Genomic DNA, 12839 nt, shown 5'->3' with positions numbered 1-12839 from the left:
ATTTTCTCTCGGTGTTAAACACATGCGCATCAGAGATATATCGCTATAAAATAATGAGGGTCGAGAGCTACCGGATTTGACATCTAATGCTTTTGGATTATTCATTATATACTTCTATGTATACAGCAATAAGCTCCTCCCATTTGACAAAACCCTGCACAGTATGAAGATGAATAAGCTTTTGTATATAATGACGTCATTTAGTTGTGCAGTATATCGTGGCTTTTGGTGTCTTGGAAATATTATGTGGAATTTAGTTAATATCAATTCCTGTGCACTATAGAAACCAATATTCAAGCTGTTCAATATTTATTACAATTCGCTGTTTTTTAAAAAATAAATATTGTGATATCAATTGATATTTACAACCAAATTTCACGCATCGGAAGTCATGAATTTCTTTTTATACCTTACTTTCAAGTACATCCTTAATGCTTCATTGAGTAAATGTTTGTTTTTTCATAAACCTGTAAAATTGGCCTCGATAGATAAATAATGGATTTCAAGTGCCATAATTAAATTTGTTCGCAAAAATAATTTTTTTTTCTCGTTGTTTTGAAAAAGGATTTCTTATTTTTTTTTTTTTGGGAAAATTTATCCTCAAGTGGACCTTCTTTCATTTTTATCCGGTTCACGTGATTTTTGTACAAAATATTTTTAAGTTAATGTGAATTTTATGAGAAAATATTTTTCATCCTTTTTTGTTCAATGGAAGCTTATTGAATGAATAATTTTGTTTTTGGAATTGGATTTTACTCCCACTTGATTGCTTATGCTTATACTTATGATTGATTTGAAAAATTATGGGAAAAATCATTGAGACCGAATTTACTTCTAGAATAGAGATTTTCTTTTTATTTGAAGAGGAATGGCTTAAATCAAAGAGAATTGTACTTGAAGTATTACTCTAATCTTCATTTCTTGCTGTAATTAGTTGCAGTTAGGTGTAAATGTAATTAAGAACTCCATACGGATTGTAATATTAATCTAAGATGTTTATTCTTCGGATTTTAAATCCAGACTAAAATTTTGTATGAAAAGGGGGTTTCAACTATGTAAAGTAAATATTATTTGAATTTCAAATGAACGTTTTAACAATGTTCAACTTAAATTGAGTTTCTAGGCTGTTAGAGTTACTTCTGCTGGTAATTTTTGTTTGAAGCATTTATAGCGATACATCATATCTGTAGATTCCATGTCTAAAATCTGTGGATTCACAATTATAAATAGCAAAACTAAATCCATATAAATACTAAAACTCATTATTGTCATAACTTCCAAACTCAGCACACAAACATTCCCAGTCACACGAGAAAAAAAAAAGTAACTAAATATTTTGTAGGATGATCCCCAAAATAATATTCAAATATTTTTAGTAATTATCTCATTCACACCTTCCAAAAGTAGTTCAGTTCTATTTTTGTCTCAAAATCCTCTTTAAATTGTTTCTCATGCTAATTTTTGTTTTCAAGCAGTAATCTTGAGTTGTGGACATATTTTTCTCATGTCTACCAAGTAGTTCTGTAAGTTGACAAAAATCTCATGTAAACTTCAAATAGATGAGTAGTTCTAAGTACCGAAAAAAAGGATATGAGAAGGTAAATAGATCGGAATTTCAAAAGAGAAAAAGGAGATTTAAAGGCATATGGAAAGTGTGTTTACCGAAAATGTTTTCGGACTGATCACATGACCATCGAGATAATAGACAGAACATCATCAAACACAATTTTTTTGTTAAGAAGATTAAGAATTAAAGAGAAGATGAACTCAAGTACAATGCATGATATTTTTCAATAAACAGATTATCTGCCCACCAATTTACTTACTCTGGATGACAAAATTTAGTTAAATGTAAAGTTTTTTTTTTTTTTGCTGTGAGAAAATGATTTTTTGAGCGGATATCTTTGTTTGTAGGATGGACTGGCTAAATTGGCAGAATTAATAGCTTGTTTGTATTTACTATGCATGATTTAATGATTTTAAATCTTCGTCAATATGAAGAATCTCTGGAAATTTCCTGTATAAAATGAAAGTAGTTTATTAATGATACCCGAGTGGCACATTCCCGAATGGACAAAAATACTTTATTACTAGTTAATGGTAGATCAATGTTCAGTTGATGTTTAGTTCCTACGCAGTTTTGTCCACTCGAAAGTGCGGCAAACCGTAATTTTCTCCATACAAATGGTTCGATATCTGACGTTACATCGTCATCAGGACAACTTCGCATCTTTCTATTAATACAGCAACATGACGGTACCTTAGCGAACATGATCTGCTATTCGGTATAGTTTTTATTGGAAACACTGCGCTGATTCAGCTGTTATTCAAGAATTTTGACCTCTAGTTAATCTTCTTGTCTTATTCTGCGAACACACTCAGAATGAAAATGCTTTCGAAAAGGATACATGGACATGTTGTCTACATGACGGCCCAGAAGACAATAGCTGGGATGAGTAACCTACTTGATGCCAGCATTGCATTATGTACTGATCGGGAATAGTTAAGGGTTTACCCTAGACCTCAACCAATGTCTTTACTTAATTTCATTCCTTGAGCTTGATTTAATTGTATTGTACGGATCAAAAACTAATTCCCCAATGGACATTATACCCAAATAATAGCATCAGATTTCATCCCAGTCAGCAATATCTTCCCAATTAGCATCAATTTATTGAACCATAAAGGTGATAAAGAATGAAATTTTCATCCATATTAACACATCGTATCATATTAAATTTTCATCACATGATGTAATTGTTGTAAAGTGCTGAACCATAAGAATAATAAGACTTTTTCATCACATGATGCTTAGTGTTTGCAGCTCTTAGTAACGCTTTTGAATGAAAAAATTATTCAAATTCAGAAATTTGGCGATGATTTATAAAAAAATGAGAAAAAATTGTCTGATCTGATTTGATTTGAATGGAAATGGAAGCAATTGTGTGTGTTTTTGGGTTATAATGTGAACGGAGTGATTTTTGTCACCTGTGTGAATGTTGTAAATGAAGGGAAAATTGATTTGATTGAGGGTGGTGATGAATAGGAGAAAAGGAGAAATTTGTGTGCTTGCTATTGAGAATGAAGGCACTGAATTTGACATTCGTTCGAGTTTAATGGCACTTGATATACGCGCAATGTCTTTTATTCAAAATTTCCGACCCTCAAATGTCTTGTAATGAATAGAAAGAAGTAGAGTCCATTTTATGCGATTATTTAATGACTTTTATTGGCATTGCCTCATTTTTCATGCTCAGAAGACATCAAAGGAAATTAATTTGTGTAAATTTTATGATCTTTTGAGTGTCTATAATTCAAAATAGAAGTAAGATTGTACTTGAATGGAAATGTCAATGAGACTCAAACTTGATGACTTCCATGATGCTTCAAATATTCTCTCTATATCTCAAGTTCCATTAAATGTGAATGTGATGACTTTTATAGACATCAAAACATAATTTGCATCAGAGAATAATGAATTATCATAACATGTAGGAACTAAGGAAGTACTTTTTAATGACGATGATATTTGCATGCCTAAATGATCGCACTTTGAAATGATAATTTTGCATCTCATGCAGTATAAAATATTGCAACATACATGCACAAGATACTCGAAAATCCTCTGACACAGAAATAAATTCAGTTCTCTTTATAGTCAAGCTGAGTCTCATAAAATGTGCTGAAAATTATTGTCGAGGATTAACTGCAATTTCATGAGCATTATGTATTATATACAGCAACACAGCAACAAAAAAAGGATCCTCTTTAAACGGATTAGAAAAGAAATCTTGGAATGGATGTGGATTGCGATGTGAACAGTCATTGAGTTGAAAATTCTCATAGAAAGCCAGCCAAGGATGAAAATTTCTCATAAGAAATAGAAATTCTTAATTGAAATTTCGAGGGCGTGTTTGACGTCTCAATGTGCTGTGTTATGCTGTGTTGTTGGAACTTTTTTGTTCTTTTCAAGTGCCTCATGCAGATGTTTTTTCGATGCGAATTTGCCAATTCTTCATAACATTTAGACAGTCTAGGAAATATTCATAAAATCAAGTCTCACCACGACTTTCCAGCCCATAAAACTCATTTCAATGTTTTTGTCTCAAACAGTGACTCCATCAAAACAAAACAAGCAATTCTCGAATGTGAACTTTACTTCTTCTTTATGCTGAACATTTTTCCACATCAGAAATCATCAATAGAAGACATGAATGAGAAGAGGATCAAGCATTTATGTGCTGCTGTTTCATATTTCTTTGTTTAGATTTGTAGGCGATAACGTCTTAATTTTATTTGATGGCTCAATGACTCCTAATACTCCTATTGTCCTGTAAATATTCTCATAGACTTGAATTCGATCCTAAATGTAAGTAAAGAAGACATAAAAAATTATTCCGGAATTAAATGTTAATTTTCTAAAATCTTTATTTAATCGCAATTAGAATTGCTAGTAAGGTATGTCGCTACTTTGATTAATTTTTTTTATAAAACTTGGACAATATCATGATTTTTTTGAACTTGCATTATGAACTTTGACATTAAATTTCTTTAGTTTTATTCTTTTAATTTCAATTCGTTTCCATATTTAAATAAAAAATATTGATGAAAAATAAGAGTAGTCTAATATAAATTTTAATCATCCATCACAAACCGCAAAAATGACTTCGTTCCTTCCCTTAAATCTCTCTCTCTCCACAACAATGCGGTCACATTCAGTAGATCATTGAAATGTATGTGTAGTATAGAGTTTGTTGTAAGTAATGAAAGCACTTTAACCGAAATGGAAGCTGAATGAATTTCCACCACCATATCCACCAGCATCAGATGAGAAACTGAAGAATTGTCGGAACATTTGATTTGGATCAAATTCTGCAAATAAATTATGAAAATATTGATTAGTTAGTGGACAGAATTAAGGCAAGGTCACATTGAACTTTAATTGCGTATCATGACTAATAACTGATAACGACTCAATTAATTTCAGCACGACGTAAATTTAGCACTTATGTCAGCATATAACAAAGTTATAATTATTCTTACCTGGCATATCCATATCCTCAAGATCTTGTCCGTTATCGTAGCGACTTCTTTTGGCGGGATCCGAAAGTATTGTGTATGCTTCACCGACCTCCTTGAACTTCTTCTCTTGATCTTTCTTTTCTTCCTCTGTAGCATTCGCATGTCTATCTGGATGATGTATGAGTGCACGTTCTACGCAAAAACAAAAATAAGTTTTAATAGTAAACAGGCACAAAATTTCATCAAGTTATATAATTAGATTATTTTGCAGTCATAAATACGAGAACACATACTTCTATAAGCTTTTTTGATTTCATCTTCTGTTGCTGATTTGTTGACACCAAGAATTTTATAATAATCCTTACGCTTTGATTTTTTCAATTGAAGCTTAGCATCTTTTAATGCACTCTTTGTTTCCATTGATTTGTCAAGTTTAAGGGCAGTTTCATAATCCTTGATCGATTCCTCGAACTTTTCCATATCATAATAGCATCTAGCTCGCTTAAGGAGTGCTTTTACGTATTTATCATTGATTTTAAGGGCATCTGTGCAGTCACGTACTGCATCATTTAAATTTCCAAGCTAAAAATAAAGGAAGGAAATGGACATAATTAGCTACACGAAAATTATGTAAATATTATGAATTACGCAAAAAATTGATCGATATCTTAATACATAATAAAGAATGAGTGACGAAAGAAATACTGTATTATTATTGACATTTGATATATACACACCTTCGTGTTGACGAGTGCTCGATTGTAATACAATTTACTGTTAATTTCTTTATGGAGCGGGTCGATACTAAGGGCTTCTGAATAGATTGTGAGAGCTTCACGATATTTTCCAGTTTTGAAACATTCATTACCCTGCTCCTTCTTTTCTTTCAATGTACGTGATTTTGTTCTCATCAACTTTGCCTTCTTATGATCTGGATCCAATACCAATGTGCGTTCAAAATGCATGATGCCCTTATCTAAGTTATCACTATAATAAAGTGTCAAACCGCGCACATAGATAGCGTCACAATTTGATGAATCAATTTTCATAATTCCAATGGCAATATCATTTGCTTCTTCCATTCTACCCAATAATGCAAGACATTCAGCTTTCAATAGCTTATATCGTTGACAAGCCTGAGCTATTTTAAGTGCCGAATCTAAATTGAAGAGACATGTGCGATAATCCTGTCTATTATAGCATTGAATCGCTTTCTCATCCAATGTCCTGAGTTGTTTAAGACTCTGTATTTCTGCCTTTAATGCGGTATTTTTGGGATCGAGCTCAAGAAATTTCTTAATTGTTTGTTCAGTCTGTACAAGATCGCCAAGGAGAAGACAACATTTTGCAGCTCTCAAGTATCCTTTTTCGAACTTTGTATCTAATTGAATACTCCTCTTTGCATCATTAAGTGCTTCCTTGTAATTTGCTAACATCATAAAGCAAGCACTACGGTTGCCAAGATACGAAGGATTCTCTGGACACAAAGAGACGGCATCTGAGTAATATTTCAATGCCGCATGATAGTTTTGAGCCTTGTATTCTGCATTTCCCGTGTTTTTTCGTTCCTCAGCAATTCTAATAAAGAAAATAATGCAAATAAGGGTTAAAAATAGTCATAGATATGAATATTGATGGAACTTTAAGCCACAAAAATTTCACACATAAATTAACACATTAAATGAACAAAATCTTCATGAACTTGAATGTATTATTATCTTACGTATTATTCTCGATCATTTTGATGCTATTTGGTTAGTGAATTATACTACGTAAAGGCAGAAACTTAGAATTATTATTGAGCAGAAAAAAATGCGAAGAAAATTCTATGTGCGCTAGTATTAGTGACCTAGTATTAACAAAGGGCATTTCAATGTGTCGGATTTTTTCTAGTTAATTCCATCTGATTCATCTAATTCAAGTATAAGACAGCATGTGTAAAACGTTGTCTTCATAAGTTATCAACGTTATTTCATTAAATTATCAAAAATTATTCAAAAACCGTTAAATTCAAATTTGTGTTTACATTTTGACAAGCCCCGCATAAAAAAAAGTTGACTGGCCCGTTTACAGAAATTAAAAAAATTTTCAAATTTAAATTTCGTTTATTCTCGTATAATTGCATAGGTTTGATTAATTACATCCTATTAATATAATAGATAACAACATAAAGAAACGATTGCAAATAAAGTAATAGTGAAGTGCCTCGAATAAAGCTAATAAAAGACGTTTTTTGATAATGCTAACATGGAGAAATTTTAAAATTGTGAGTGTCATTCTCTATCGTTATTAATAATCCTCAATTTTGTCTAGTATCGTTTATGTCATTAACATATTTAATAATATCAACAATATAATTGTATATTGAGTCTACATAACCTCATTGCATGATACAAAAATCATAATCTTAGCAATCAAAAAAATTATGTATAGAGGTTGAATTTTCCGCACATGAAACTCATGAGCGCCGCCATGATGAATGTTAAGCAAAAACGTATGATAGACACAAGACACAAAAAAAAAATTGCAATAAGAATATATTAAAAAGAATTTTTTAAAATTATAACATCTGTGCATCATAACATAACTCATACTCAACATATATCTTTTATGCTATTTTCAGATTATATTATTTGATATTGTATAACAACAAAAATTTAAAAGAAATAGAAGAAAAGAAAAAAAAAATCGTGTGTGAAGAAAAACAAGACCAAACAGTAAGAGGTCATGGATGATCATAATTTTATGCTGTGGTCTGATCGCAGCCATGAAGAGCCAAATTATGATGACATCATTGAAAATGATACCGAAATTGATGATTTAAATGAGTTGATTGAGGAACAAGTTGAAGGATATGAAGAAGTTAATATATTGGAAGAGAATTCCAATGGAGATGAGGATACTTATTATATCGACGAGGATATAATGCCAGAAAAGTATGATTCACAAGAAAATTTAATCTACCTCACAGATGATGGCATAATAAGTAAAAGTTCACAAATTGGTGTTGGAATGAGCCATTTAATTGAACAACGAGTACAAGAAGCTGAATCGAAAATTATTGGCGATCAAGATGCACAAGAAGAATATACAGCAGAAGTAATTACGGAAGAAGACTGGATACAATCTCAGGGAGATGAAATTGTGCCTGTTGCAATGGAACAAATTGTATCATCTGAAAATTATCCAGATATGGATGATGTTGTGCCATTACAAACAGATGAATATACTACACAACGTCCATATCCTTGTGACTTTTGTAGTCGTCGCTTCCGTAAAAAAGCCAATTTACAGAATCATATGATTGCCCATCAAAATGTTCGTCCACATATGTGTAATTTATGTGGATCGCGTTATGTAAGGAAATGTGATTTAATTAATCATTTAAAAATACATGCATACAATATTGAGGATGATCAATTGGCTGGTCCAAGTACGAGTGGTAAAAAGAAACCGTCAAAATATGATGATTTAGCATTCTTTAGTGAATCATATGATGATCTTCCAGATGATGATGATTTTGATTATAATCATTACTCGAAACCAACAACAAAGCCATTGCCAAAAGTTACAAAACAAAGTTCAAAATCAACAAATAAAAAGACTTCAGGAAAGAAAGGAAAAACATTACCAACAAAATTCGAGAGAATAACAAAGGAAAAGCCAGTTCATGTCTCAAATATTACAATAAGCAATACACCAACAATCATTAAAAAGGAAGATTATATTGAGAAATATCCAATATTGGATTCAAGAAAGCCTTTTGTATGTCAAAATTGTGGTGTAGCCTTTACACGAGAGAAAGCATTAGAATCACATACGAAACATGCTCATGCTAATTTGGAACCGACACATGATTGTGAAATTTGTGGAGATACATTCTTTGATAATTCATCACTGGAAGAGCACTTAGAATTACGACATAATTATTCATCTAGAATACGTAAAAGTGGCGGAAAGACAACAAGCGGTGGAAAAGTTTTTCCTAGTCATATAGCTCAAATGATGGACTTTGAGGATAGTGATAATTCCGAGTATGAGCCTGATAAGGATATGGAGGATGATGAGGATTTTGAAGATGATGGCGAACACAGCTGCGATAAATGTGATATGTCATTTAAAAATACTGAAAGCTTAAAGCGTCACATCAAGACACATTTTATTAAATCGGAAGTAATGTCGGATGATGAAGGGCCAGTCAAAACAGAACCAACTAATTTGGGATGTAATGTTTGTGGAGAGAGCTTCACAGAAGCTTTAGACTTATTAGCTCACGCAGAAATACATGCTCGATTTCAGCCATTTAAATGCTTACTATGCGGTGAAACATTCTTTGAGGAGAACAAGATCAAGATGCATCTAATGGAAAATCATCGTGATGAAATGACTGAATCATCATGTAAACTATGTGGCAAACAATGTCGCGATCAACGATCATTAATTAAGCATTCATGGGAACATTCACGCGAAAAGAATCATTCATGCTCAAAATGTGGTAAAACATTTCATAATAAGGCACGATTGAAACGTCATATTGCATCGCATAGGAACAAAAGTGTTGTATGCGAAATTTGTCAAGAAGAATTCTCGGACGGTCGACAGCTTATGAATCATCGTCATTCTCATACAAAATCTAATCAATTTCCATGTACTGAATGTGGCAAGACATTTGGGTCTAGAAGCTCACAACAAATTCATATTCGGTAAGATCACTTAACTTTCTCGATTATTTTTAAAGGAACTAACTGGTTTATTTATTTTAGAATCCATACTGGCGAACGTCCATATTCATGTCGATTCTGTTGGAAGGCATTTGCTGATGGAGGAACTCTAAGGAAGCACGAACGAATTCATACAGGTTTTTATCTAGCAATTACTTCTATTTTTAATTTTTGGGTTTAAATTAAATCGTGAGATTAAAAGTTGGGATTAGATTAAAAGTAAATCTTGAGATTTAAAATCAGATTCCTGAATCTAGGTCAATTAGAAGCAATAACAAGTCTCGTGATAAAGAAGATTTAGGGCAATATGAAGTCATAACTGAATTATTAGATTTTTATCGATTTATGATTTTTGGGAATGAATTTCCGAGTGATTAATTTGCTGAGTACACTCTTAGTCATGAGCTGATGCACTTGTTTTTCGTTCTTTATTTCCCATACCCGATATATTTATAGACAAAAGAAATGAATTTTTATATCTTTTAAGACTTTAAATCGAAAATTTTTCGCATGAACGATAATAATATTAATGATTTAATTATTTTTTAGGTGAAAAACCTTATTGCTGCTTGGTATGTCCTCGTGCCTTCAATCAACGCGTTGTTTTACGCGAGCATATACGATCACATCACTCAGCACCAGATCCAGTTCATGGAACTACACTCACGCCATATTACTGTAGTCTATGCGGTGAATTATTTGCCGTCTCATTGGATTTAATTCATCATTTAATTGAGCATAGCGATAGAAGTACAGCAGCCAAACGAGTCCAACCAACGGGTCCAAGAAAATATAAACGACGTCGAAAGTTGAATGATGATGAGATGCTGCCAGTCGATGGAAAATATCCAAGAATTCCACAAAGTAAAATTAAGCAAGAACCCGCTGATCTTGATAGTAATAGTGATAGTAGCAGCAGCAATAATCACAGCATATTTAATAACAACAATAAGAAAGGATTATTAACACAATCGTTCGAATCATATGTAGTGCCTGATAATGTAACTGATTTTAAGCTTCCTGATGAAATTTTCCAAACAGTCTCCCGCGATCGAAAAAATGATGAAAAGAAGCAACAACAAGTACAAACGAGTTCAAGACCGAAAATGATATTTACGGAGAAAACAAGAGTTCCTGTTTACGATGGTAAACGTAAGACACGGACAATGATCCAAAAGCAAGTTCTTAAACAACATCCCACCACATCAAGAATGGTCAGAACTATAAAGAAGGAAGTAAAAAGTAAACCTTCAATAATTCAAGAACGATATGCGTATGACGATAAAAATACGTCTGGTAGTGAGACATGTTCGAATGAGGATGATCCAAATGAAGATGTACTTCGTACCTTACTTAAACGCGAACGGAAGTTGTCGGAGAAATTTACAATCGATTTAGTTAATGATTTACAAGACATACTTCGATCACCAATCAAGTCAAATGTTCATATTGATGAGGATGATGATCAATATACAGAAATACCAAATGTCCGTCGTCGTAATACACTATCAAGATATTCAATAAGTATGACAAATAACAATGCAAATGGAGCCAAAAATGATAATAACCACGATGATGAGGATTCAGAATCGGAATTAGAGAATATTGTTATAAAGCAAGAATATGTTAATGATGGTCATGTTTGTAATATATGCGGCTCTTCCTTCTCGTCACGAGATCAGTTACTAGAGCACGTATCTATTCATATTTAAGTTGTTTTTTTTTTTTTGAAGGAAGTAAACTTTCTCTTATTGCAATTCCTTCATTTATTTTTAACAAGTCATTCACACATGACTATATAGTTCTTTTTTTTTGTGACATAGATTATGGAAAAATTAAAAGTCAGTACCTTTAAATTTTTGTTACAAATTCCTTATTTCATTTTTTTGTTGAGTAATTAAATAATTTTTCGAGGTGGCTAAACTTAAAATAGCTAATTGGCACTATTTGAAATAATACTACTTCTCTTTTTGTATGTTAATTAAGTTTTTCTTTCCTTTACATCTATCGACACTAGATTTTTAAGACTAGATACATCATTCATCTCCTTTTATGAATTATGAATATATGAATAATGTGAAATTTTTTTTTTTATTATGCCAGGAAGAATCATGTAAGAAGTGAAAATATGAACTAAATAAATTGAAATTATTACTTTAAAGTTGAATGTTGGTATTTTTTTTGGGATTATAGACATCGAATGTATAAGTCATATAGAATTGTTGGGGTTTCTTGGTTATGGATATATTTCAAGTTCATGAAACTACAGTCAGTTAACCTTTCTTTTTCCACCTACACAGAATGAGCATCAGACAATTGTGAAATGAGATGGAACAAGAAATGTTAATTTAATTTTGTCCATTTCTAATGCATGCATGAGTCATTTGGTCGTGAGACTTTATAATGTAACGGTTTCGTGCAGAAAAGACGTCATATTAATAAAATGATGAAATGTTATATATAGTAGATGGATAATAAAGCATAGAAATTTATTAATTGATTAATAACACGGTTCAATGGTCAATATGACCCCAATTGAGGATATACGTGAATAATTGGGTACCCAAAAATGATCTAGTTGAGCACATAAAATTGGTCAATCAATAAAGTTCTAACCAACAAATGACGATTTTATAATTTATTCCTAGCACTATCCATTGTTTTAAAGTAATTAAGGTATTACTCACGTCTTGTTATCTGGTGAGATCACGTCAGATGGATCCATAGAAATATCCATACTATTTTCCTCCTCGTCCTCTTTTACAATATTATCACTTTTTGACTGCGACTTGTCGTCGACGAGGATAATTTCTTTATGAGGAACTTCTGCTACTTTCATTGGTTCTTTAAGTAACAAACTATCTGTTGTCTTCTCTGTTGCCATCTATACCTTTTTTATTTTTTTTTTTTCTTTCGAACTTTCCTATTTATTCTTTGAAAGATATACAATCCAGGGTTGTCGTTAAGGTTACTCTATATACTCTTGTATATTCTTTGATCTCTCACTAACTTCCGATGCTTCTGTGGAAGAAAATTATGTCAAATGCTGCTTTTTATGGTTTAATTAATATTTTTGTTAATCGCTCGTTATTTCAT

The 12839-nt window shown here is 31.9% G+C and overlaps 2 protein-coding genes across 3 annotated transcripts; one reads left to right on the top strand and one right to left on the bottom strand.

Moving 5' to 3' along the window:
• Positions 1-4403: 4403 nt before the first annotated feature.
• On the bottom strand, positions 4404-12660 carry Tpr2 (Tetratricopeptide repeat protein 2). 2 transcript variants are annotated; one of them, XM_070644630.1, is made up of 5 exons: positions 12431-12660; positions 5760-6600; positions 5316-5604; positions 5044-5214; positions 4404-4872 (listed from the first exon to the last, which is right to left on the bottom strand). In XM_070644630.1, the coding sequence occupies exons 1-5, from the start codon at positions 12625-12627 to the stop codon at positions 4775-4777; spliced, it is 1596 nt and encodes a 531-aa protein (XP_070500731.1). In that variant the 5' UTR covers positions 12628-12660; the 3' UTR covers positions 4404-4774. The 2 variants fall into 2 exon arrangements, with proteins under 2 accessions (XP_070500731.1, XP_070500732.1); XM_070644631.1 differs by lacking the exon at positions 12431-12660 and adding an exon at positions 6746-6900.
• Positions 7066-11846, top strand: LOC139093795 (zinc finger protein 594). Its single transcript, XM_070644629.1, has 4 exons — positions 7066-7288; positions 7646-9725; positions 9786-9880; positions 10293-11846. The coding sequence occupies exons 2-4, from the start codon at positions 7750-7752 to the stop codon at positions 11453-11455; spliced, it is 3234 nt and encodes a 1077-aa protein (XP_070500730.1). The 5' UTR covers positions 7066-7288; positions 7646-7749; the 3' UTR covers positions 11456-11846.
• Positions 12661-12839: the final 179 nt, after the last annotated feature.

The sequence above is a fragment of the Chironomus tepperi genome, unplaced genomic scaffold (genome assembly GCF_022539635.2).
Source record: "Chironomus tepperi strain 1889 unplaced genomic scaffold, CSIRO-AGI_Ctep_v1 contig_337, whole genome shotgun sequence".
Taxonomy (NCBI): Eukaryota; Metazoa; Arthropoda; class Insecta; order Diptera; family Chironomidae; genus Chironomus; species Chironomus tepperi.
Note: the sequence above shows the minus strand (reverse complement) of the source record. Positions and strands in the feature narration are given on the sequence as shown.

Coding starts and splice junctions, on each gene's coding strand:
- LOC139093795 (XM_070644629.1), top strand. CDS start 7,750: ATGGATGATCATAATTTTATGCTGTGGTCTGATCGCAGCCATGAAGAG. Junction 9,726..9,785: donor TCACAACAAATTCATATTCG/GTAAGATCACTT, acceptor TATTTATTTTAG/AATCCATACTGGCGAACGTC. Junction 9,881..10,292: donor GCACGAACGAATTCATACAG/GTTTTTATCTAG, acceptor ATTATTTTTTAG/GTGAAAAACCTTATTGCTGC.
- Tpr2 (XM_070644630.1), bottom strand. CDS start 12,627: ATGGCAACAGAGAAGACAACAGATAGTTTGTTACTTAAAGAACCAATG. Junction 5,605..5,759: donor GAGCACTCGTCAACACGAAG/GTGTGTATATAT, acceptor CTTTATTTTTAG/CTTGGAAATTTAAATGATGC. Junction 4,873..5,043: donor TGAGGATATGGATATGCCAG/GTAAGAATAATT, acceptor ATTTATTTGCAG/AATTTGATCCAAATCAAATG.